The sequence below is a fragment of the Chiloscyllium plagiosum genome, chromosome 21 (assembly GCF_004010195.1).
Source record: "Chiloscyllium plagiosum isolate BGI_BamShark_2017 chromosome 21, ASM401019v2, whole genome shotgun sequence".
Classification (NCBI taxonomy): Eukaryota; Metazoa; Chordata; class Chondrichthyes; order Orectolobiformes; family Hemiscylliidae; genus Chiloscyllium; species Chiloscyllium plagiosum.
The window spans coordinates 35,899,084-35,925,828 of record NC_057730.1 but is presented as its reverse complement, the minus strand read 5'-3'; the positions used below and the strand labels follow the sequence as shown (position 1 = coordinate 35,925,828).

Below are 26,745 nucleotides of genomic sequence, written 5' to 3'. Positions count from 1 at the left end.
TACTGGTAAATGGGACAAGATTAATTTAGGATAACTGATCGGCATGGACGAGTTGGACCGAAGGGTCTGTTTCCATTCTGTACATCTCTATAACACTCCAGTGCTGCACTCCTTTACTATGAACGTGGTATCTTTCGGATGAGATGTTAAACCAAGACCGGGGAAACCCAGTGGATGTGGTCTATCTAGACTTCCAAAAGGCCTTTGATAAGGTGCCACACGGGAGGCTGCTGAGCAAGGTGAGGGCCCATGGTGTTTGAGGTGAGCTACTGGTATGGATTGAGGACTGGCTGTCTGACAGAAGGCAGAGAGTTGGGATAAAAGGTTCTTTTTCAGATTGGCAGCCAGTGACAAGCGGTGTCCCGCAGGGTTCAGTGTTGGGGCCGCAGCTGTTCACATTATATATTAATGATCTGGATGAAAGGACTAGGGGCATTCTAGCGAAGTTTGCCGATGATATAAAGTTAGGTGGACAGGCAGGTAGTACTGAGGAAGTGGGGAGGCTGCAGAAGGATTTAGACAGTTTGGAGAAGTGGTCCAGGAAATGGCTGATGGAATTCAATGTGAGCAAATACGAGGTCTTGCACTTTGGAAAAAAGAATAGAAGCATGGACTACTTTCTAAACGGTGAGAAAATTTGTAAAGCCAAAGTACAGAGGGATCTGGGAGTGCTAGTTGAGGATTCTCTAAAGGTAAACATGCAGGTTGAGTCCGTGATTAAGAAAGCGAATGCAATGTTGTCAATTATCTCAAGAGGGTTGGAATATAAAAGCACTGTTGTGCTACTGAGACTTTATAAAGCTCTGGTTAGGCCCCATTTGGAGTACTGTGTCCAGTTTTGGTCCCCACACCTCAGGAAGGACATACTGGCACTGGAGCGTGTCCAGCGGAGATTCACACGGATGATCCCAAGAATGGTAGGTCTAACATATGAGGAACGGCTGAGGATCCTGGGATTGTATTCATTGGAGTTGAGAAGATTAAGGGGAGAAACTTACAAAATAATACATGGCTTGGAGAGGGTGGACACTAGGAAATTGTTTCCGTTAGGTGAGGAGACTCGGACCCATGGACACGGCCTTAGAATTAGAGGGGGTCAATTCAGAACAAAAATGCGGAGACATTTCTTCAGCCAGAGAATGGTGGGCCTGTGGAATACATTGCCACAGAGTGCAGTGGAGGCTGGGACGCTAAATGTCTTCAAGGCAGAAATTGATAAATTCTTGATGTCACAAGGAATTAAGGGCTACGGGGAGAATGTGGGTAAGTGGAGTTGAGATGCCCATCAGCCATGATTGAATGGCGGAGTGGACTCGATGGGCCGAATGGCCTTACTTCCGCTGCTATGTCTTATGGTCTTAAGACCAATATACCTTCTCAGGTGAATGTAAAAGATTCCACAGCACTATTTTAAAGGAGTTTTGAAGGAAGCTATCTCTGATATTCTGCTGGATTATTATCCCCCAATCAACATTGCTGCTTGTGGAAACTTGCTGCATTTCAAACGTTATACAGTAACTACACTTCGAAGAATATTTCATTGGCTATAAATATCTTAGGTCAACCTGAGCTCACGAGAGACAAGTTTTTTTTATCTAACAGCTAGGAAAAACAATGCTGTCAGTTGGCAATGGTTAAACCCTCATACTTCTCATTAATATTGGGCTATAGCTCAGTCAATAACTTTTGTCTAGCTCTCTGAGCCAGTAGAACTTTCATTCAAATCCCACACACAAGTCTTCAGCTCAATGTTTAGGCTAGCATTCCAATGCAGTACATAAAGAGTGCTGTACTATTGAAGGTGTCAGGTTTTTGGATGAGACATTAAACTAAAATACTGTGCCATGCTCAAATGAACAGAATTGATTGTTTGGCACTATTTTGAAGGAGAGCAAAGGAGTTCTTCTCAGCACCCAGGCCAAAATATACCGCACAGCTCACTTTGTCGGATCATTACCACACTGCTGTTTGTGAAACCTTGCTGTGTATAAACTAGTTGCTGAATTTCATAAATTACAACAACCGCTAACCAACCAAAATAACATAAAATGGTTTGGTGCAGCCTAGACTTGTGAAAGCTCCTTTATAAAAGTAAGTTTGTGTCCTTCTTTATTTTGCTTCCAGTAACAGAGTCCCTGCATTAAGTGATGTCAAGAATAACCAAGGAAAAGGTAATTAGGAGTCTGAATGAAAATAAAAACAATGTGGCTACAGAATAGATTGACAGAGATGTAAATGTTTATGAAGATGGTGGCCCATGGTTTCAATTTAAGAGACAAGGTGTAGTTTTCCTCAGGCAAAAAGAGAGAGATGGAATTCAGAGCCAGCAGTGAAAGGAAAAGGAGATCTTTTACAACTAGGTGAGGAGAAGGAAGTCAGCTCCTCTCTTTTTAACCATGTTTTGGATAGTTGTAACAAACACTTTTTGTTTGTTTTTCACATGAAGTTACTTCTCTTCAATGAGAATGTGCTTTGCTAGAAAGCGAAGGAGCCAATTACCAAGGCTCCTTCGCTTGGTAGAAAGAGGAATCTTACTATCCATTAAACTCGAGAAAATTATAAAACATGAGGGGTTAGAAGGTTGGGTGAGCAAGTTTGCGGATGATACGAAAGTCGGAGGAGTTGTTGACAGTGAGGAAGGATGTGGCAGGTTACAGCAGGATATAGAGAAGCTGCAGAGCTGGGCAGAAAGGTGGCAAATGGAATTCAATGTAGCTAAGTGTGAGGTGATTCACTTTGGGAAGAATAACAAAAAGATGGGGTACTGGGCTAATGGTCGGATACTTGGTAGTGTGGATGAGCAGAGGGATCTTGGTGTCCATGTACACAGATCTCTGAAAGTTGCCACCCAGGTAAATAGTGCGGTGAGGAAGGCATATGGCGTACTGGCTTTTATTGGTAGAGGAATTGAGTTCCGGAGTCCTGAGGTCATGATGCAGTTGTATAAGACTCTGGTACGGCCACATCTGGAATATTGTGTGCAGTTTTGGTCGCCATACTATAGGAAGGATGTGGAGGCACTGGAACGGGTGCAGAGGAGATTTACCAGGATGTTGCCTGGTATGGAAGGAAAACCGTATGAGGAAAGACTGAGGCACTTGGGGCTGTTTTCACTAGAGAAAAGAAGGTTTACGGGTGACTTGATTGAGGTGTACAAGATGATTAGCGGGTTAGATAGGGTTGACAGTGTGAACCTTTTCCCCCCGTATGGAGTCGGGTATTACAAGGTGGCATAGCTTTAAATTAAGGGGGGGTAGATATAGGACTGAAGTTAGGGGTAGGTTCTTCACTCAGCGAGTCGTAAGTTCATGGAATGCCCTGCCAGTAGCAGTGGTGGACTCTCCCTCTTTATGGGCATTTAAGCGGGCATTGGATAGGTATATGGAGGATAGTGGGTTAGTATAGGTTAGGTGGGCTTGGATCGGCGCAACATCGAGGGCCAAAGGGCCTGTACTGCGCTGTATTCTTCTATGTTCTATGTTCTATGTTCTATGACATGAGACACATGCATTAAAAAAAGGTAATATGTTTAAAAGAAGGAAGGATGTTGTCTAGTACAAACAGGAAGATTTTAATGCAAATGCATTTTAAGGTTCTTAGAACCCTTGCGTTGAGAGAGTAAAACCTGAATCCATGACTTCTAGCTAGTGCCTTGTCTCCTCAGCAATGGTAAAACTTGCAGAATTTTGAAGTTCTCAGTGAATTGCTGAATTCCCAATTTCTCAACAGACATCGATGTTGGAAGTTGAAAGAAATATGGAAAGAATGCAAGCTTCCAGGTTCTATTTTCCTTCTCTCTCTGCTCTGCGAAGCAAATTACTAAAATATGGTTTGCTTGTATATTCACAAGGATAGCTCTATTGTTTTTCCAGGCTGACTACTCTGTAGACAATCTCTGATCTCCCAATGTGTGAAATTTTCATGCAAATGTGAATTAGACATGATCAAATTCCTTGATGCTGACATGGGCTCTCTGGTTTCACTGTTTTCGGATGAAATGGTAGTTATAGTGCAGCCAGTTTAGCATATTCACGTAATTCCCTGGACTTGTCTCGGGCTTTGGTCAGCTGATCACAGCAGCAATTATAGGTCAGCATTTGCCCTCCTCAAAATTCACTTTAGTCCATGAATATTAAAATGTAATTATTAAAGTTGAACTTTGTTAGTTTATGTTCACCATATCGTAGAAAGACGAAGAACTGAAATCATCCTTTCGTGATGATGGACTTTGGACCTTGTTTAGATTAATTACTAGTTAAAAGAGCTGAGTGTGAATGAATGAATTGGTAAAATGACTTCTAAAAAAGCATGCTAGGAAGCTTGGCCAAATATAAAAAAGTGTTTTGCAGACTACCTAGAACACCAGACAGGATGGAGGCCTTGAATGACTATAGGGATTGTTGAAATATTACATATTATTTTGTAGTATCAATCTGTACAAACAAGGGAGACTGCGAAAAGTTACTGAAAACGTTTGTTTAATCAGCAAGCATGATACAAGAACATCCATTCTAAAGTGAAAGCAATCCACATTCACAAGACACAAGAAAGAACACCATAAAGGATGTGAGTGGAGATGGATAAAGGATGTGGATACATTATTAATTGCTCAATGTTCGTGAAGCAGAAGAGCTGACAGAATCCGCGTTGCACCACTGACTTGGTGATTGGAGCAGTTCTCTATATCTAAACCCTTAGAAGTTTTAAAAGCCTTGGTTAATATCACCTTAGAATGCCCTTAATGGTTAGGAATTTTAAATGAAAAAAGAGTTTTTAAAAAGTCATGACATAAGAGCCTCATTTCATCTTATTACTAAATCTCCTCACTACAAGAGTCTCTTCTCATAAACAATCAGAAATCAATTATTACTGTGGTCTCCAGACGCAACATTAACAGTTAGCTCTTTTTATAGGAATAGTCTCTCAATAATACTGTTGAAAATGAAATGCTTTATTTTTCTTACAAGGATTCCAAAGTATGACTTATTCTTGCAGACTCTAGATAATAATGAGAAACTAGAATCTGTTTGAGAGATTGAACAAGGCCTGAGGATAATGCTCAATCAAGCAGTTGACAAAGGTCCATCATCTGAAAACTATTGATGTTCCTCTGGTAACTCAAATTGATTTGCAAGCTGACTGCCATTTACTTAAATTATTCTACAATAACCTGAAGCATTAACCAACTCTCTGCTGTAATTTGAGGCAAAGCTGTCTGATGCAAGCACAAATTGGAAAGACTTTTTGAGAAAATAACAGTCCTTTCATTGAAAAAAGATGCGAAATTATTTCCAAATAAAATCTGATTCTAAAAGGATGACATTAAGGATACAGGTATTCTGTGAAAGCTACCAGACATCTCTAGTATTATGTCACTTCAGGAGATTACTTTCTAATGCTTTAACCCTGAAGTTCACAACATTTGTTGACAATCAAATGGGAAGTGTGCAACATACGATACTAAAATGTGAAGTCCCGATTAGGCATAAGATTAATGCATTTTTACTCCTTGCAATGCCACATTGATTGACCTAACCTTTAAGCAATGTACTTATTGCCACCAAAATGGACTGATCTCTGATCTCTTCTTCATCATTTGCGAGAAGGGGAAGGAGAAAAATAGTTGCGAGGGTAAAGTAAAATGCGACAAGAGAGTATCAGTTATGTGAAAGTAATTTTTTTTTACTTATTTTGTCTTGCGTTTGACTTCAGACCCTCCCAAAAGACAAGGAATGCCCTGTGGTCTCCCACCAAATATTTCATAATTTAATCAATGGCACATACGAAACATTATATTCAACACGATATAAATATAAAGAACATGCCTCCACTGAATGATTGAACATGATGGAACTGAACCACATTAAAAAATGGATTTCAGTTAATTCTATACTCTCCTGACGTAGATAAAGAACACTAAAAGCATTGACCTGAATGGAGAGTTGACCAGAAAGCATGTAGCATCAACATCATCTATACTGCAGAACAGATTAAAGCAGTTCTATCACACCTGAGACACAGGAAAATATCAAAAATATCTATATGTTCATTCAGAAAGTCATATTTTCTTCAGTTAATATCAAATCATTTAAAGTTTCAACAAAAACAGATCTTTTTGTATAATCCGTAAAAACCTGCATGTTCAAGATTTTTGTTTTATACTGAATCAGGGTTTTGAACACATTCACTTAGTACATAGAATAATCTTGGGATATACAGTACTCATGCAACAGTAGGATTACATTTAAAAAGACATTCTGCATGACGGAGTTGAGCTTTCACATCCATCTGCAAGAGAGGATCTGCAGTTCAACTTCATTAATGGGTCTCAAGAGGCAGACAAACTTTGTGTAATTCAACAGATGGAAATATTACAAGTGATAAAGTTCATGTTCATTAAATAAGCAAAAACCTGGAATATTACTGGAATATTAATCAGCTTACATAGTGTCCTGTTTCATTTATTTTCTGGTTATATTTGTAGCCATCTGGCTGCTTGATGGTATGTCAGCACACTCTGAACTACATCTTATCCCTCAATTACACATTTATGCTTCAAGACCGAACAAATACTAGTACAATGACATTTTTCCAGCACACTGAAGTCTTAATGAAAACATGATGGCTTATTTATTCACATAATGAGTCTCCAGCCATTCATATCTCAATCTTTTGTTTAAGTTTTAAGTTGCATATAACGGCACAGATTTCAAATTCCTGTTCATTGTTCAAGTGCCATTAATTTGGTTGAAAATGAAATACTGTGGATGCTGGAATTCTAAAACAAACGCAGAATACTGGAGAAACTCAGCATGTTTGGTAGCATCTGTGGAGACAGAAACAATGTTAATGCTTTGAATCCGGTACGAATTCTTCAGAAATGAAAACAGTAGTAAAATGATTTTTTAGATATGCCTTTCATAGAGGAGGAGAGCCAGTGTGAAAGCCAAAAGAGGTTGTTAAAGGTGGATTTCAAAATAATGTAAAATGGGTGTAAATTAAAGTGAGAAAGGGAGATAATTGTCCTCTCTATTAAGTGCAGAGCAAACAAGACGCAATTGTCTTTTGCACTGGATCTCCTCCTCTATCAAAAGTACAATAAAACAAACATTTAGGGAAGAAGAGTAACTAGGAGAGAAGAGGGGCCCTTAAAGATCAACAAGGCCATCTACATGTGGGAGTTAGGTGAGTTACCAAACAAGTAGGTTGTTATTTGCATTCTGAAAGAAAAGGACTGACTGGGGATAGTCAACATGGCTTTGTGCATGGAAAATCATGTCTCACTAACTTAATTGAGAGTTTTGAAGAAGTGACAAAGAAGATTGATGAAGGTAGAGCGGTAAACTTTGTCTATATGGACTTCATGATGTGGAGGTGCCGGTGTTGGACTGGGATGGACAAAGTTAAAAATCACACGACACCAGGTTATAATCCAACAGATTATTAGGAAGTACAAGCTGTCGGAGTGCTGCTCCTTCATCAGGTAGCTAGTGGAGTAGGATCATCGAACACAGAATATATTGCGAAAGATCACATTGTCATACACTGATGCAATATACTGAACAAACCCCTAGATTGCTGTTAAATCTTTCATCTTTTAGAATGAGCTGCAGGTTTCGATTCATTATTATGTAAATCCGAGAACTTCTTTCAAGTCACATTCCTGAGATAAAAAGGTTTTATAAAATAAAAGGTGACATCTCAGCTCAGACAATGCATTAAAAGTGTGAGGTTAGAGTATGTATGTATTCCAATTGAGAGTCAGGCTGGTTCTCTTTCCAAAATAGGAATTTATAAAATGTCATATAGATTATAAAAAATATTGACTTCCTACAAATTGTGTCCTTTTTGAACAAAATAGAATGTATCTGCAAATACAATTCTGCAAATGCAAATTCACCCTATACATACATGTGTGTGTGAGTACACACGAGGGGGAGGGACAGAGAGAGAGAGTGAGTGTGTATTTTGGAGATACTGTGAGTGTGTGCGTGTGCTTAATAGTGTGCATGCATGAGTGTGATGGAGTATATGCCTGGGAAAGGGTGTGCATGTGTGTGTGCCTGAGAGACAGCATGTGTGAGAGGAGGTCTGTGCGAGTGTGAGAGTATGTAAGAGTGTGTGTGTGTGCGCGTGAGTGTATAGTGTAGTGAGGTCACACTTCAGCAGTCAGGGACATTCAGCCTCGGATCTTCAGGTGACTGTCCTCCAAGGTGGACTTTGGGATATGCAACAATGCAGAGTGACCAAGGAGAGGCTGATAGCCAAGTTTAGTACCCATGAGATAGCCTCAACCAGGAGACATGTCACACTACAGGTGACCTCAGTATATTATACACACTCACACACATACACAAATAATCTTACATACTCACACACTCACACAGATCCTCTCTCAGGCACGCGCGTATACACACACACATACTCTATCAAGCACGCACACACTCATGCTCTCTCCCACACACACATATAAGTCTATGCGGTGAATTTGCATTTGCAGAATTGTATTTGCAAATACATTCTATTTTTTTTTCAAAAAACACACAATATGTAAGCAGTCAATATTTTTTATAATCCATGTGACATTTTATTAATTCCTCCTTTGGAAATAGAACCAGTCTGACTCACGATTGGAATACATACAGACTCTAACCTCACACCTTTAATGCATTGTCTGAGCTGAGATGTCACCTTCTATTCTAAAAGCTTAAGTTATCTCGTGAATGTGACTTAATAGAAGTTCTGGGATTTACATATTAATAAATCGAAACCTGCAGCCCATTCTAAAAGATGAAAAATCTAACAGTAATCGAGGTTCATTCAATATATTGCAACAGTATATGACAGTGTGATCTTTTGCTATAAATTCTGTGTCCTATGATCCTACTCCACTAGCTGCTTGACAAAGGAGCAGCACTCCAAAAGCTTGTATTTCCCAATAAACTTGTTGGACTTTAAACTGGTGCTGTGTGATTTTTTAACGATATGGACTTCAGCAAGGCGTTCGACCAGGTTCTGCATGGTACACTAGCTAGCAAGATCACACCACATGGATTCCAGAGGGAGCTAGCCATTTGGACACAAAATTGTCTTGAAGGGAGGAGACAGAAGTTGGTGATGAAGAGTTGATTTTCAGATTGGAGGCCTGTTATCAGCAGTGTGCCGCAAGGGTCGGTGCTGGGTCCACTGCTTTTGATATTTAGATAAATGATTTGTTTGTGAATATAGGAGGTAAAGTTAGTAAGTTTGCAGACGACATCAAATTGGTGGTGTAGTAGACAATGAAGAATGTTATCTCAGAGTACAATGGGACCTTGATCAGATATGCCAATGGGCCAAGGCGTGGTGGGTAGAGTTTAATTTAGATAAATATGAGGTGCTGCATTTTGGTAAAGCAAACTAGGGTAGGACTTACACAGTTAGGGGCAGGATGCTGGGGAATGTTGTTGAACAAAGGGGCTGAGGGGTGCAGGTGCATAGTTTCCTGCAAGCGGAGACACAAGTAGATAGAATGGTGAAAAAGGCATTTGGCACACTTGCCTTCACTGGTCAATGCATTGAGCATAGGGGTTGGGAGGTCATGTTGTAGCTGTACAGGACATTGGTAAGGCCACTTTTAGAATACTGTGTTCAATTCTGGTCTCCCTGTTATAGGAAAGATGCTGTTAAATTTGAAAGGGTTCAGAAAGCATTTTACAACAATGTTGCTGGAATTGGACTTTAGGGAGAGGCTGAATAGGCTGGTGATATTTCCGTGGAGAGTCAGAGGATGAGGGATGACCTTATAAAAGTTTATAAAATCATAAGGGACATGGATAGGGTAAATAGCCAAGCTGTTTTTTTCCAGGGTAGGGGAATCTAAAACCAAACGGCATAGGCTTAAGGTGAGAGGGGAAAGATTTAAAAGATTTAAAAGGACAATTTTTTCACACAGAACATGGTGTGTGTACAGAATGACCTGCCAGAGGAAATGGTAAAGGGTGGTACAATTACAACACTTAAGAGACATCTGGATGTGTATATGAATAGGAAGGGTTTAGAGGGATATGGGCGAAACGTAGCAAATAGGATTAGATCAGTTTAGGATATGTGGTCAGCATGGACAAGTTGGACTGAAGGGTCTGTTTTCATGCTGTACATCTCTATGCTCTATTTTCCTATACGTTTCAATTCTGAAGAAGAGTCATACCAGATATAAATGTTAACTGTTTTCTCTCCTCAAATGCTGCCAGACCTGCTGAGTTTCTCCAGCATTCTCTATGTTTGTTTCAGTTCATTTTCTCATCCCTTATACAGGAGATGATGGATTCTCCTATTTCCCAATCAGGCAATTTTGGGAGAGCTGTCTATTCCCAAGCCTGCCATGCAAAATCTTTGGAAATGAGCTCTGCATGACTGTCAACATCAGAGAACTTTAGTGATGAGGTGAGATGCTTAATATCAACAAGCTGGAGACTAATGGCAACCACAATTAATGTATGTATCCTTTTTAACATATTCCCCTTCAAAAGAATAAATCACACTTTATAGAATAATCATAGAATTTTTCAACAAAGGAGATCATTCAGTTTGTTATGTATGTGCCATTCCACTTCCCTGCTGTCTCCCCATAACTGCATTTTTCTTTACTCTCTCAAATATATGTCCAATGACCCTTTGTAAATTATTATTTAATTTTTCTCATCAACTTTCAGATAATACAAAAGAACATTGGCAAATAAGTCAATAACTCTGAGAATACTTAAGGAAGTGACCCTAGTAATATTGGATGCATTAGTGCTCATCTTTCAAGCTTCTACAGATACTGGAACAGTTCCTATGGATTTGAGGGTAGCTAATGTAAACCCATTATTTAAAAAAGGAGATAGGGTGAAAACAAGGAATTATAGGCTGATTAGCCTAACATTGGTAGTAGGAAAATGCTAGTATGCATTATAAAAGATTAAATGGCAGAGCAATTGGAAAATAGTGACAGGATCAGACAGTCAGCACAGATTTATGAAAGGGAAATCGTGATTGAAAAACCTACTGGAATTCTTTCAGGCTGTTATTAATAGAGTTGGTAAAGGGGAGTAATGGGGGTTGCTGTGTATTTGAACTTTCAGAACGCTTTCAATAAAGTGTGGGCAGCACGGTGGCACAGTGGTTAGCACTGCTGCCTCACAGCGCCTGAGACCCGGGTTCAATTCCCGCCTCAGGCGACTGACTGTGTGGAGTTTGCACGTTCTCCCCGTGTCTGCGTGGGTTTCCTCCGGGTGCTCCGGTTTCCTCCCACAGTCCAAAAGATGTGCAGGGTCAGGTGAATTGGCCATGCTAAATCGCCCGTAGTGTTAGGTAAGGGGTAAATATAGGGGTATGGGTGGATTTCGCTTCGGCGGGTCGGTGTGGACTTGTTGGGCCGAAGGGCCTGTTTCCACACTGTAATGTAATCTAATCTAATCTAAAGTCCCATATAAGAAATGAGCATGTAACATTCAAGTGCATGGGATTGGGGGTAGTGGACTAACATGGATAGAGAACAGGTTGGCAGACAAGAAACCAATAAATGGGTTATTTTCTAAGTGGCAGCCAGTGACTAGTTGGGTACGAAAGGAACCATACTTGGATCTCAACCATTCACGATATATGTTAATGATTTAACTGGAAATTAATTATACTATCTCCAAGTTTTCAGACAATACAACACTGGGTGAGAGGGTGAGCTGTGAGAAGGATGCCGAGATGCTTTAGTGTAATTTGGATAAATTGAGTGAATGGGGAAATGCATGAGGATAAATGTGGGGTTATCCACATTGGTAGCAAAAACAGAAAGGTAGATTGTTATCCAAATGGTAATAGATTGGGTCAACATCAGGTGCAATGAGGCCTGAGCATCCTTGTACCAGGTGCAGCAGGTGGTGAAGAAGGCAAATGGCATGTTAGTCTGCAGAGCCAGAGGATTTGAGCTCAGGAACAGGGATATTTTGTTGCAATTGCACAGGGCCTTGGCGAGACAATACCTAGAGTATTATATGCAGTTTTGGTTTTCTTATCTCAGGAAGGATATTCTGGCTATATTGGGAGTGCAACAAAGCTTTACCAGACTGATTCTTGGGATGGCAGGGCTGACATATGAAAAGAGATGTGATTGATTCGGACTATATTCACTGGTGTTTAGACACTTGTGAGAAGGGATCTCATAGAACTTTATAAAATTCTAACAAGTTCAGACTGGCTACATGTAAGAAGCATGTTCCCAAATACCAGGGAGTCCAGAATCAGGAGTCACAAGCTATGGATATGGGGTAGACCATTCAGGACTGAGATGAGGAGAAATTACTTCACTCAGAGAGCCTATGGAATTATTTGCCATAACAAAACGGCTGACCTGAAAACAGTACAGTGAATGTTTTCCAGGAGTTAGATACAGTTCTTATGGCTAAAGGGTATGAGGAGGAAGTGGGAACAGGAATTGGATAATCAGTCATGATCATACCAAATGGTGGACCAGGCCTGAATGGCCAAATGGCCTATTCCTGCTACTATTTTCTATGCTTCTGAGATTAGATTCAGAGGTTAATTACAGTTAAAGAAAATATGTACAAACTTGATAGACCAAAATAGCCTGCTGTTGTTCTGCAAATTTTCATGATCCTAAGTCATTCAGGTTTCACAATGTTAGTAGAAACCTATGCGTTTTATTTAAAAGGTAACCACTGATAAAGAAATATGCTATGTGCTGTATTCCTTGATCTCATCTCCTCTGAATTATTTTGAAGCTTTTGCAATCATTTCTGTAGATGTAAATTGGCAGCGACAGCTTCTGCTGCAGAATGCTGTGACATGACAATAAGATCCTTTCAGAATTGAGCTATTTTTAGGTATCTTTTCTAACAAGGTCTGTCTTTGAAAACTGAAGTTAAATTGGATGCAGCTTCAGATCTGTACAGATGAATCCAATTCAGCTGAATGGTTTTCAGTTGATACTCAAGTGGGAACAAGGAGATGTCATTATATTTTGTGGACCGAGGATTAGACTCACCAAACTTATTGATGTACTTAGAAATGGCGCTATAAAACAGACATGAAAAAAATGCAGAACAATGATCAATTGTAACATTCATTTCACTGAAGGAAGTAAAGCTGTGTAAAACATATGGTTAAAAGTACAGGTCAAGAAAAGGGAATATAAGAAATCATTTATTTAACAATGAATAAAAACAAAACTGAATAAACTGTTCACTGATATAATGTATTTGTAAAGACAAAAGATTAAGTATTAGACGGTACGTTCAATATATCACTACGATATTATGATCGGTGTCTTATGCGCCTTGTGGTAATTTCATCTCCATGAGACCATTTTAAAACATTGATATTTTACAGAAATTTGACAAAAAGAGGATTGTTTATTGCAGTATCATTAACCTGTGCCTTGGAGTATGACACAATTCATTTCTCCAAATCCTCTAAATTCATATTCCCAACACTTGATCATCTTTCAGTTCCCATTCCTCTCTGTGCACTACGAAGATCCCTTCCAGTGCAAAAACAAACCTACAGCTCTACTCTCCATTAATGCTTTCCACACATTTCTTCCTTTTATTTTTGGGCTTTCCCACCCGATCAATGATTGTGTGATTCTCTGCACTTTGAACTTATTCGTTTTTTTTTAATGAAGCCTTCTGAAGAAACTGAAAATTACATTCATATCTTAAACAGTCAATTTCCTGGTCTAAATTAGTCTTAGGGAAGCAGTGAGGAGAGCTATAATAAAGGCAAAATACTGTGGATGTTGGAAATCGGAAACAAACTTCTTCAGTTCTGAAGCAGTTATACCAAATTCAAAATGTTAACTCTTTTTCTCTTTCCGATAGGAGACCAGAATTGCATGCTATATTTCAACAGTGGCCGAACCAATGTCCTGTACAGCTGCAACATGACCTCCCAACTCCTGTATTCAATACTCTGACCAGTAAAGGAAAGCATACCAAATGTCTTCTTCACTATCTTATCTACCTGTGACTCTACTTTCAAGGAGCTATGAACCTGCACTCCAAGTTTTCCTTGTTTAGCAACACTCCCAAGGATCTTACCATTAAGTGTATAAGTCCTGCTAAGATTTGCTTTCTCAAAATACAGCACCTCGCATTTATCTGAATTAAAATTCATCTGCCACTTTTCAGCCCATTGGCCCATCTGATCAAGATCCTGTTGTAATCTAAGGTAACCTTCTTCGTTATCCACTACGCCTCCAATTTTGGTGTCATCTGCAAATCGTTAACTATACGTCTTATGCTCACATACAAATCATTTATATAAATGATGAAAAGTAGTAGACCCAGCATCGATCCTTGTGGCACTCCACTGGTCACAGGCCTCCAGTCTGAAAAACAACCCTCCACCACCACCCTCTATCTTCTACCTTTGAGCCAGTTCTGTATCCAAATGGCTAGTTCTCCCTGTATTCCGTGAGATCTAACCTTGTTAACCAGTCTCCCATGGGGAACCTTTTCAAATGCCTTACTGAAGTCCATATAGATCACATCTACCCTCTGCCCTCATCAATCCTCTCTGTTACTTTAAAAAGCTCAATCAGGTTTGTGAGACATGATTTCCCACGCACAAAGCCATGTTGACGACCTCTAATCAGACTTTGCCTTTCCAAGTACATGTACATCCTATCCCTCAGGATTCCCTCCAACAACTTGCCCATCATTGAATGTCAGGCTCACTGGTCTATAGTTCCCTGGCTTGTCCCTATCACCTTTCTTAAACAGTGGTACCACGTTAGTCTTCCGGCACCTCACCTGTGACTATCAATGATACAAATATTTCAGTTAGAGGCCCAGCAATCACGTCCCTTGCTTCCCACAAAGTTTTAGGGTACACCTGATCATGTCCTGGGGATTTACCCACTTTTATGCGTTTCAAGACATCTAGCAGTTCCTCCTCTCTAATATGGACATTTTTCAAGATGTCACCATCTATTTCCCTACATTCTATATCTTCTATATCTTCCATGTCCTTTTCCACAGTAAATACTGATGCAAAATACTCATTTAGTATCTCCCAAATTTTCTGCACTCCACACAAAGGCTGCCTTGCTGATCTCCCTAGATACCCTTTTGTCCTTACGCCAGGGTTGGAGGATTTGAGCTATAGGAAGAGGTTGAACAGGCTGGGGCTCTTTTCCCTGGAGCATCGGAGGCTGAAGGGTGATCTTATAGAGGTTTACAAAATCATGAGGGGCATGGGTCGGATATATAGACAAAGTCTTTTCTCTGGGGTGGGGGAGTCCAGAACTAGACGGCATAGGATTAGGGTAAGAGGGGAAAGATATAAAAGGGACTTAAGGAGCAACATTTTCACACATAAGGTGCTGCGTGAATGGAATGAGCTGCCAGGGGAAGTGGTGGAGGCTAGTACAATTGTAATATTTAAAAGGCATTTGGATGGGTATATAAATAGGAAGGGTTTGGAGGGATATGGGCCAAGTGTTGTCAGGTGGGACTAGATTGGGTTGGGATATCTGGTCGACATGGACTGGTTGGACTGAAGGGTCTTTTTCCGTGCTGTACATCACTATGACTCTCCACAGTTGCTGCCAGAGACCTACTGAGTTTCTCCAGCATTCACTGTGATTATTAGCAAGCAGAGCTACTATGTCATACATAATAGAAAGAAAGGAAGAGTTTCGTACACAACCTGTTTTCACATTTCTACGTAACCGCCGACTATAGAACATCATGCATTGGAAAAATGTGACTTTCCGGTAGTAAATATTCGGATATTTTTCATAGGAGTGTAACCAGCCAAACGTTGACGTGAATCACATCATATTAGCGTCGTGACAAAAGTCTTTGTTAATAAAGTAGGTCTTAAGTTCTTAAACAAAGCCAGAAATTATTGGAAAAGCTTAGCCGGTCTGGCAGCATCTGTGGAGTGAAATCAGATTTAAGATTTCAGGTCAAGTGACCATTCCTCATACCTCAGTTCAGGTCACTTGACCTGGAACATTAACTCTGATTTCTCTCCACAGATGCTGCCAGACCTGCTCAGCTTTTCCAGCAATTTCTGGTTTTGTTTCTGGTTTACAGCATCTGCAGTTTTTTTAGGTTTTAAGCTCTGCCTGAAAGGCAGGGAGGGTCTGGGACAGCTATTCAGAGGTAAACACCTAGGCAGCTGAAGGCACAGAAAGCCAAAAAACCCATAAGGCCAGAAATGAAGGGGTAAGAAATATAATTACTGCCAACAAAAAAGTTATTTTTAGATAGGGATGATCTATAAGAACACAGGAGAAAGGAGCAGAAACAACATACCATGAAGCTGTTGCCTTTATCTAATGAAATTTTATCTTAAGTCTATCAATTATTGAGAATTTCTAACACATTAAACCTCCCAATAGAAACTTTATACAAGTACTCTCTCACATCGTAAAAGGGTCATGACCCAGATTAATGCATCATTTTAGCCAAGGCAATGAGAAAGAAATGCAATTATTTGACACCATAACAGTTCCATAATATCCACAGTGCTTTATATGGAATAAAGCACTTTCTAAAATGTGGTTACTGTGGCATTTTAGACATCTACAACAATTGCTATCACCGCAAGATTTAATTCAGATGAAATGTCTTTGTCCAGAAGGCCAGAGAGTAGCTACAATGTGGAAGATGCTACTAGCTGAAATATTTAAGGTGAACAGTATAGATGTATTCAAGTAGAAGATAGATAAGTAATTGATTTTAGTTTGCTGTGTGCAAATCAGAAGTTACATTTCCTAAAAGTATGTCATTAGATGTAAAGTGCTTTTGGATGTCTGATGATCATGAATGATGCAATATAAATGCAGGTCCTTTGTTTCTGCAGGTCCTGGATGGGGCAGCCTCAGTTCTTTTCACGTACCTATAGCCAGTCATGGCAAGGCCCACTCCTTGTCATTTCAAATGCTGAGAAATTTAGCTGAGGTAGCACTAAGGCTTCTTGATGTTGGGATGCTATATAGAACTCGAGTAGGGGGTATTACAATCTTACTTCAAGGCCATTCTGATCAGAGTTCAAGCATAGCTATTTACTTTGTAGAAGTGGACAGCCCCACTAAATGCATGCATGTCAGTCCACATTTTGAGAGTCTCGGATACAGTTAGATTACTGTCCCATACATTTTGTTGAACATAGTTTGGACAAAGATAGAATTGCACAGAATTAACTTCACTTCACTTACCTTATAAATATAGCCTTTCTCACTTTATCTTATTTCTTGTAAAATTACCAATGTTATTTACCTTAACTACCCCAAGACATAGTGAGTTCCCAATTCTGACAACACTAGGTTAGGATACTTTTCTTGTATAATTCCATATTAATCATTTGTGATTACCTGATAATAATGGCACAATTTCAGTAATTACTTTGCATTGTTGATAAGCTAGGTTTAAAAGTGGGCCATTGGGCTGCTTAGGTGAAGATATTTTTACAGCATTAGACAAGGTGCAAAAATCCAAACAATGTTAGTTCCACTTCATTTATTTTAAGAAAAATCTAATCAGCTCTCACAAGAAAAGGTTATAGATCTTGGCCAGCTAAATCTAAGCTAACCTTTATTCTGTTTAACTTCATCTGTTAATCCAGTACTGGGCTAGTTGCAAACCCCAAAACCATGTTTATGAATATCTAACAGACAGCCACAACTGAGTTTTCCCAGTACCGTATGTGCTAATTTCACTCTTCATTTTGTCGTCTGACTTAAAGTTTTCTTTAAATAGATAATCATCAACTGAAATAATCAAAATCAAACCATACAATTCAAATTTTGAATGCCTCAGATGCCAATTTATAATGATTTTTCAGTTATACTTAAGAATCTTCCAGAAAGAAAATTCTAGCCAAAAGCTGGTGCACGGTGACATCATTCCCATCACAGGTTGAGAAATCATCTGAGCAATTACAGAATTCATTTTAATCCAATATGAAAATTCAAAAGCACACAGAGCTCAACATGTGCTTATTACTCGACTCACTCTATTACACTACAAAAAGAAAAGTTGCCAAAATTACATCAATCTGGATAAAAAGATAAAACTCTTTAACAGTGCAATCTAATTAGCAGAGCTCTAAGAGACACTGGATTTAAATTGGTTGCAGAGCTCATTAAATGTCTCCCAATGGAGACGCTCCTTCAGACTTAGGTGCAATAATTGGTCTGTTACACACCAAGTTACAAACTTCACATTGGAATAAAACAGCTTGAAAATTTTGAGGAGGAGGAGGGATGGAAAAAAAGTTAACTTCAAAGCATCAAGGGAAATCGATGCGCAGCGAACAACAAATGGCACTTCTGAGACGACACGGTTTGTTACAATACCTGTTTAGTTAAACATGAGACAGTCAAGTACAAGAGATACTTATTTGCACAGTGCAATGGGTCCTCAGCTCTTTACTAATGACATGTGAATGGTATGCATATGGTATATGTATAGCTGGTTGTTACCAGCTACTCTACACATCCTTAAATATGAAAGGAAAATGAAAATCATAGCACCAGAGTTAAGCAATCAAATTGGCCCCAGTAGCACAGCGAGGAAATGCAATTAGGCACATTCTTTGTTGTTTTGGAAAACATTAAAGGAGTATGCATCATCAATACTTTCTTCCAACATGTAGTGCTTTACATTTGAACTGAATAAATTTCACTTTCCATGCTCTGAACAAACATACCTGGCTTGGAAGTCATTTTGTATTTCCTGATTTTCCTTCTTAAATTAACTCCCTTGCTCATTTCAGATTTTTAATTTTAACCACTTTGTTCTTCATGACTCAAAATGTACCCTCCATGCCTACAACTTTGTATGCAATCAATGGTGTTTTGTAATGACTTCAAAACAGCATTAGAGAAAGTGAGATGGTGATTGTATGATTTTCTAGAATTCACTTAGGAAGGCACTTGCTTAAAATGATTGGGAGTAGTTAGACACAATCCTTTCTTTCTGGATTAGTGGTGCTGGAAGAGCACAGCAGTTCAGGCAGCATCCAAGGAGCAGCGAAATCGGCGTTTCGGGCAAAAGACCTTCATCAGGAATAAAGGCAGTGAGCCTGAAGGGAGGAGAGATAAGCTAGAGGAGGGTGGGGGTGGGGAGAAAGTAGCATAGAGTTCAATGGGTGACTGGAGGAGGGGATGAAGGTGACAGGTCAAGGAGGAGAGGGTGGAATGGATAGGTGGAAAAGGAGATAGGCAGGTAGGACAAGTCCGGACATGTCATGGGGACAGTGCTGAGCTGGAATTTTGAACTAGGGTGAGGTGGGGGAAGGGGAAATGAGGAACCTGTGGGTTGCAGTGAGAGAGGGACTCCCCGAGATTCTTGTAGAGAGAGGAGGAAAACTTCTTCAAGGCAGGCATCCTTGCAAGAGGATTCGCAGTAGGGTTAAAATCAACGAGGTAAAAACAATGAGGTCATTGTTTTTACCACAATCCTTTCTTTATACGCTAACTATTCCTTGGGTTGTTGTACAGATAATGAACCAGCTCCATCTGCTTGGTTGGATCTTTCAATGCAAAGTGATAGTCATCAAATAATTGACCTACACACGTGGAGCATTTGCCTACAAAGTTTAAACTTCAATGAGCTGATTTGTGCTACCAGGGACACAATGCAAATAAGGCTTGGGCAAGGTTTGTGCTACTTACCCAGATGCCAGGCCCAGAATTGCTGTTCTGTTAATTTCTTGTGAAATTCTGATTAGCAGCAATACTCAATCCATCACCCAACTGACTCCCAATCACTCTCCTGATCTATCCACTACATTCTTGTTGGTTGCACACTCATTCCACTGAGGCTCTTCAAGATCCTTAAACACTTAACCGAATACAACAGCTATATTGTAAAGTAGTTGCTGGGATCTCTGCACGGCTCTACTTTGCCCATGCACCCCATGGATGTCAAGCTGTATATCGTTTACATGCTAGGACTGAAAAAGCTAAGTCTGTAACTGTTTTTGCAACTAGTAGCAACATCGTCAGCATTGCCATTGACTGGGAGATCTTGTGTCAGGTTAATTGGATTTTAGTTGTCCTGTTAAACAGAACAAGTCAGTTCCATCACTCTCATCTAATGGAGCTAGGGAAATCAAGCTCAATTCCTTTCCCAGCTGAAATGCAATTCCAATAATCAATTTCAGAAAGTCATGAAGAAATGTTCATACAGGCTCATCCCAGATTCTCAGAGTTAGAAAAGAATGTGTGGTACTCCATGACCTATGATCAAAATAACTTGTCCAACTAAGAAACTAGTAAGGTTTAAATCCAATTATTATTTTTTTCTCAGAATCATGACAAGGTTATAACAGAGAAGGGAATCATTTAGTCCACTGTGTCTGAGCTGGTTCTCTGAAGTAGCAATTCCCCGTCTTCTGCCGATGTCCTGCACATGCTTCTTTTCAGATAATAATTCAATTTTTTAAAATGCCTTGATTGATCTTGCCTTCACCATATTCTGAGGATGTGCATTCCAGATGCTAAGCATTCACATCTTGATTTCATTACTTTAATTTTGGTCAGACATTTTACCTTTAAACCACATTCCTTTGACAATATGGCACAATGCTATGGTTCATGGTCTTCACTGAACCATAAGACTACTCTTCATTCAAAACATGTGAGCTGTACACAGCAAATGAAATTTGTTTTATTTGTGACAAAGTGTTGCATTTGCGAACAAACATTCTTACATGATGTTAATAACTCTTAGCCATGTGCTTCAGCACTCTGCAAGGCTTCAGCTTTATTCTCCAAACTAGGTTCCATATCATGGATAAGTACTAATTCTGCTCAGACATATTCCCCCTTCAGCAAAATATTACAAGACAGACAATATACAATAATCAATCATTAAAAGATTAAAAGTCCTCAGCGACTCTCTGGGAAATGACTGATGGCAAATGAAGTCCAAGATTAACTCAATGAGCTACACAGCCAGATTCTAAGAAGCTCACCTTGAACACGAATGGTGGTTTAGAATGAAATGCAATCTTTAGAGTACAACTAGTCAAAAAAAAACTAGAAGCTGTGGTACTAAATTATGCCACTGAATGTCACAGAGCAACTAAAATCAATACAGTGAGATGCTTAAATAAAGAATCCCATGAAAAATTAAAACCAGCATCTGGCAGTAAACACAGTTAAACTCAGCCAGAAATAATGAACAACAGTCACTTCAAACAACATTCTCTTCATTTCTGCCAAAGTTATGTTCCCCCTCCTCCATTATGCTCTTACCTTGAACATTAGGCAATCATCTTGATGTTCCGCGTACATTGACGATAGTTTATACTGGTTCTCAGTAGTGACATCAATCTTATAACCTGTCAGGGTGTAGCAGACAGCTCGGAATTCCTGAATCTTCTTTTGGAACACCTCCTTTAATCGTTGGTTCTTTAACTCTGCGCTGTTCACCTGTTTGCGCATTTCTGAATATAAGAACATGCCATTATTTTATGGGCAGAGATAATATGATGAACAGCTTTATGCATCTACAAGGAATCAATTTAAGACAAAGCTTATCTGAAGTCAAAAAAAGTGAAAATAATTGCAAGTAACTGATATCTGTAAGTGAGCTGTAACACTGAAATCTAATTGAGTGGGCTCTCATAGCTTTTATTGGAGAATAGTGGGAACACATCAGTAAACTTAAGGGTTTCAAATAAAAACTGAAACTGCAAGAGTGAATCATAAAGATTAATTACCCAAATGTGATATGGTGCCAATAAAAGGGTATTAAATTATATTTTGCTCTAGTTTATCAGAATTAATCAGATCATAGAATTAAAGAGGTACATAAACCCAAACTCTCTGAAATAACTCAGCCTGGTTGGAGTTTCTCTGAATACAAAAACATTATTTTAAAACATCATATTATTTATAATAAATTTATTCTTTGCATAACTAGTCTAAACTGTACTTTCAAGAAAGTGTCATTGAAGACTGTATTGAACAATACTTAGGAGAAATTGGACAACTACTTCAAAAATAAAAAAGCAGCATTGATAGGCCCATATTAGCAGAATGTTCTTCATTTTTGGACAATTTTGAATGATACCTCATGTTTGAGTTATATTCTTTTTTATTCTATACGTTTTTGAGAGAAAGTGATTCTTTATTGTCAGAAACATCAGAATAGATCACATACATGAATAAATCATAATCTTCCTGCCCTGTGTGCAAATTAGTTGCGGCATTTTTTACATTACAATCATGGAGACACTTCAAAAATGCATTTCATTGGCTGTAAAGCAATCTGAGTCATTCAGCAGTCAAGTAAAGCATGATATAAACACTTCTTTCACTGGTTGCTTCCACAAGTGTGAATTTATAAAACAGTAGTAACCATAAATATGAGACAGACACTTATGAATTCAATAGAAGGTGAGGAGAAATATCTTTAGCTAAACAGAATATGGAACTCATTATTGCATGTGGTTGGATTTTATAGGGTAGGATGCTGGGTCTGGGTGGGATGCTATTCAGAGGATTGGTGTGGATTTGATGGGTTGAATAGCCTGCTTCTACATTTGTCGGGATTCTAAAGGAATCATGGCCAGGGCAGGACATGTCAAGTGTATCCAGGCAGGCTTAACCAGGCAAACAGAAGTTGAGCAAGAAATGGGGGCATGGGGTCCTCATTTGGGGGATTATTGCATGTTGTAGTCATCATCATTTCCCACCATACACATTATATATCCTCTTCTAAACCACCGACCCTCATTGCTGTTCATCTCTTTTTAACACCCCACACTGTGAGATATTGTGTTATACGGTATCTTTATTAACTCACTCACCAGTTCACTATATTCATTAATACCGGGTTCTTGCTCATTTATTCATAACTCTTTACTCACCTATTATTTAGTATAACACAGTTTTCATTTATCATTCATAAAACCGCAATGCTGCAGTATATTTAACTATCCAAATTAAAAAAAAACACTTTCCAATCAAAACAACCCTTTCAAACTCATTAGTGCATTTTTACACCTTAAGAGCCCCTGCTATAAACAGTGTTTACCTCTGAATAACTGTGACATACAGAACAATACCATCCCCATCAAGTCTCCATGAAACATTATAATATTAATCAGCCTTTACCAACGATCTCGTGGTCCTGAATACATCCCCCAATTAGTAATTACCTGTTAAATACCTTTTAATTGGGCCATTATCCCTTTAAGAAACTAACTAACAAAACAGCACTTCCACGAAATTGCATTAATGAATGAAACTCATACTGACAAATAGTAAATAAATCTCACAATCCAGCTGCAATAGTCAGTTTAATATCTTTTATTCTTTTATTAAGTACAGATATAATTTCTAACCTATTAAGAGCATTTAGGCGTAGTACTTTTACTAACATTACTAATTTAAAAGACAAAAATACTAACACTTTCTTAATTATGCAAGCAAACTCGACAGACTCCCTGAATCCCATCAGAAGTAACATCACTTGGCACATGTTTTAACCCATCTCGTGTTTCCCAGAAAAGCTGGCGCTCAAACCTTTGTACAGAGGAACCTTGATTATCCGAATATCGGATTATCCAAAGGAGATCTCGAGGTCCCGATAGAAACATTACATTGAAAACCTGTTTCCAACACTGATCGGGTTTTTTGTTTACAGTGATTAAAAGTGAACTCGGCTTACTGAAATACTGGCGAGAACAGTCCTGGACTGAGGGGAGCCCAGGCACCATCTCCAAATGACTGACCTCTCCCTCCACACTTTCCTTAGAGTTCTACACAGAAGTGTGCCCTAAACCCCCCCCTTCCCAAGAGAATTTCTCCAACATTGTCCTGTACAGGTCAAAAGTGGAACCTAACAAATAGTTGTAGTCAAACCTAGTGTGTATGTGTGTCACCATCCCACCCCCAAAAAGGCAGCAGAAGCAGCAGTCTTGTGGTTGGTGTTCAGTCTGGCTGCCCTGAAGAGGGGGCAGGGCGAATGAGGGGGATGCACGTGGGGTGGGTGGGGAGGGGCAAGGGTGAGGATGGTGTTGGACGCGCGCAGTGTGTTGCTGCCTAGTCTCCTGAATGGGGAGCGGACTTAACAGAAAACTCCAAGCCCCAGAGGAGAGGCATTGAATCAATTAACCGAATAATCAATTATCCGAACAAAATAATGCCGCCCATCTCGTTCAGATAATCGAGGGTGCCCTGTATACTATTGATAAAAAGTACAACACCATAGTAATGGCATTTTAATATATGTAAGACCTGAGTATAAAGGGGCTCTTGTAAGAACTGTATTTCGGGATTCTATTGCAGCCTCAAACTTGTGCTGTGATTGCTAAATAAAAGAGGCTATTTTTGCCACTTACCGGTCGTTATTTGAACACGATCCCACAACAGCCTCGAACCTCTTAAAACCTTGGTTTCTCTCAATTTCCCTATTCAACCCTGCCTGCTAGGCCCAGCTGATACCTCTCGGTCTTATCTTCATTCTGGCTTCCATGACCACGACTTCTTTGAGTTTGTGCAAATTGATGCGGCTTGGATTACAGATAGGACTTCCTCCCCAGATAGGACAGAAGTCTCACCTGGAGCCAGACAATGCCCCATTGCATGTATATTGGCTGCAGGGTAGCCATTTTTCTTCTGAGCAGGCTCCTGACCAATCTTTTAGCCTGAAAAATGCGGACTGGGGACAATGACCCTCCCCAGCCTGACAACCCTATAAAACCCAACAATACATAATAAATCTCTCTGCACCCTAAAGATACAGAAAACTACATCATTTCCAACCAATTCTGCTTTATAACCAATAAACCAGAATTCAATTAGTACAATAAACAATCCCCATGACAGACTGTGCCTGTGGTGCCCAGTATAAATCTGAATGAAGGAATGTTTAATGGAAAAAGTGGATAAAAAAGATGTGACAAAAAAGTGGCAACATGAAATACAAGACATACATGCAAGATTGAAATGTAGTATCCATACTGTTAAAATCACACGACACCAGGTTATAGTCCAACAGCTTTATTTGGAAGCACTAGCTTTCGGAGCACTGCTCCTTCATCAGGTGGTTGTCACCAGAAGGAGCAGCGCCCCGAAAGCAAGTGCTTCCTAATAAACCTGTTGGACTATAACCTGGTGTGGTGTGATTTTTAACTTTGTACACTCTAGTCCAACGCCGGCACCTCCAAATCAAGAATATCCACACTCATATCTAACTTCAGTTTGTGGAAATTGATATCCTGCCACAAGTTAATTCACACTCTTAGTTTCAGTCTTTTGCCCATTGAGATTGTGAAGTCTGGATTGTGGATACCACGTGTATAAACTTATCATTTCATGCAATCATATCAATGAGTTCCGAAAAATTACTCCAAATGCTTTTACAAAAATATTTCAACTAACTATTTTCTCTTGAGTAACTGTAATTCCGAATGTCCAAAATATAAGGTTTACTCCAGATTTTTTTTTAACAAAATCAGTCACCTTAGTAAGTGCATTCATTTAATAGTAACATCATTAAGATAGTCTCTAAGTGAAAATTTTAGTCATACAAGCTGTGAGATAGCTGGTGTGAAAATTGGAATTGATTTTTTTTTAAGAAGTTGCTCATCTCAACTGGAGGCGGAATTGGGTTATTTTGGCAGAAATTAAGCCAGTATCTAACAATGTTGACAGAATGTAGTGGCATCATTAGAATGCAGGCAATTGGATGACTGTTCCATCAATGTTTGAATTGGTATACATAATTTATGGTGGTTGGAATTGATTTTACACATTATATTTTGTTCTCAGTTCACTGCATTTTGTTTACCACAATTTGTCAAAACTATTTAAATTCATTCTGTAAACAGACTTTGGTTGATTTGCTTTTTGCTGTAAAAGAGATTTTTTTTTAAGTCTTGCTGTCTGGCCCGTCTCGCACCCTTTTATCTATGGCCGGGACAGACTCATGTCAAGTGGTATCCAGGCAGGCTCATCTAAGGAAACCGGTGTTGAGCAAAAAATGGGAATATGGAATCCTCCTCTGGGGAATTATTGCACATTGTAACAATAGACATTACCACTGCATTGCTCATAACGGATTGAGTTTGTAGTTTCATTGGACACTGTATAATGTTAGGCTTGATCGAGGAATATGTTTGGACACTGGATGTTCTTATTAGAAATGCCCCGTTCCCTTCTGATAAAATCTTTCACTTTAAATGAGCTCGTGAAATGAAATAATTGTTAGCACATGAAGACTGCTTTCAGCACACTACTTAAAGGAGTTGCTCTGAATAGCTTTTCATATAAATGCAAATATAATTTCTTTAGCAGAAGTTATGGTTTTACATGGAACAAAACCACTGCTCATTATTGATGCTTACACAGAATAATTAGTGTATCGCGAAGTATGCAAGAAAAGCTTCTTGTATAACATACTGGCCCAGCATAGATGGGAAGATAGAGGAAGAAACCAGTGCCAACTGATTGATTTTTATGGTTGTTTTTTTAAAAAATCCTTTTCTTCTTTGTTGCTAAGGAAAAACATGCAACTTTCACATGGCTGAAACCTTTTATATGGGATACTTAGCTCTGCTTCAGGATAGTGTAAAATCATTCCATACACACAGTGTTATCTCTGTAATACATGAAAGACATCTAGCAATTGAGAAAATCAAAGATGATTTTATTTACAGCATAGAGATAATCCTGATAAAGCCTACACCATTCAATGTTACTAGTCATGAGTTGTTACAATAGAATCAACAACTGAT

The 26,745-nt window shown here is 39.2% G+C and overlaps 1 protein-coding gene across 2 annotated transcripts in view; it reads right to left on the bottom strand.

Moving 5' to 3' along the window:
• The window catches only part of mad1l1 (mitotic arrest deficient 1 like 1), a 906,958-nt gene that overhangs the window by 323,912 nt on the left and 556,301 nt on the right, over window positions 1-26,745 (bottom strand). For both annotated transcript variants that reach the window (XM_043711818.1, XM_043711819.1), the window contains exon 17: window positions 21,254-21,444. In XM_043711818.1, coding sequence (XP_043567753.1) covers window positions 21,254-21,444 — 191 coding nt within the window. The remainder of the gene's footprint in view (window positions 1-21,253; window positions 21,445-26,745) is intronic.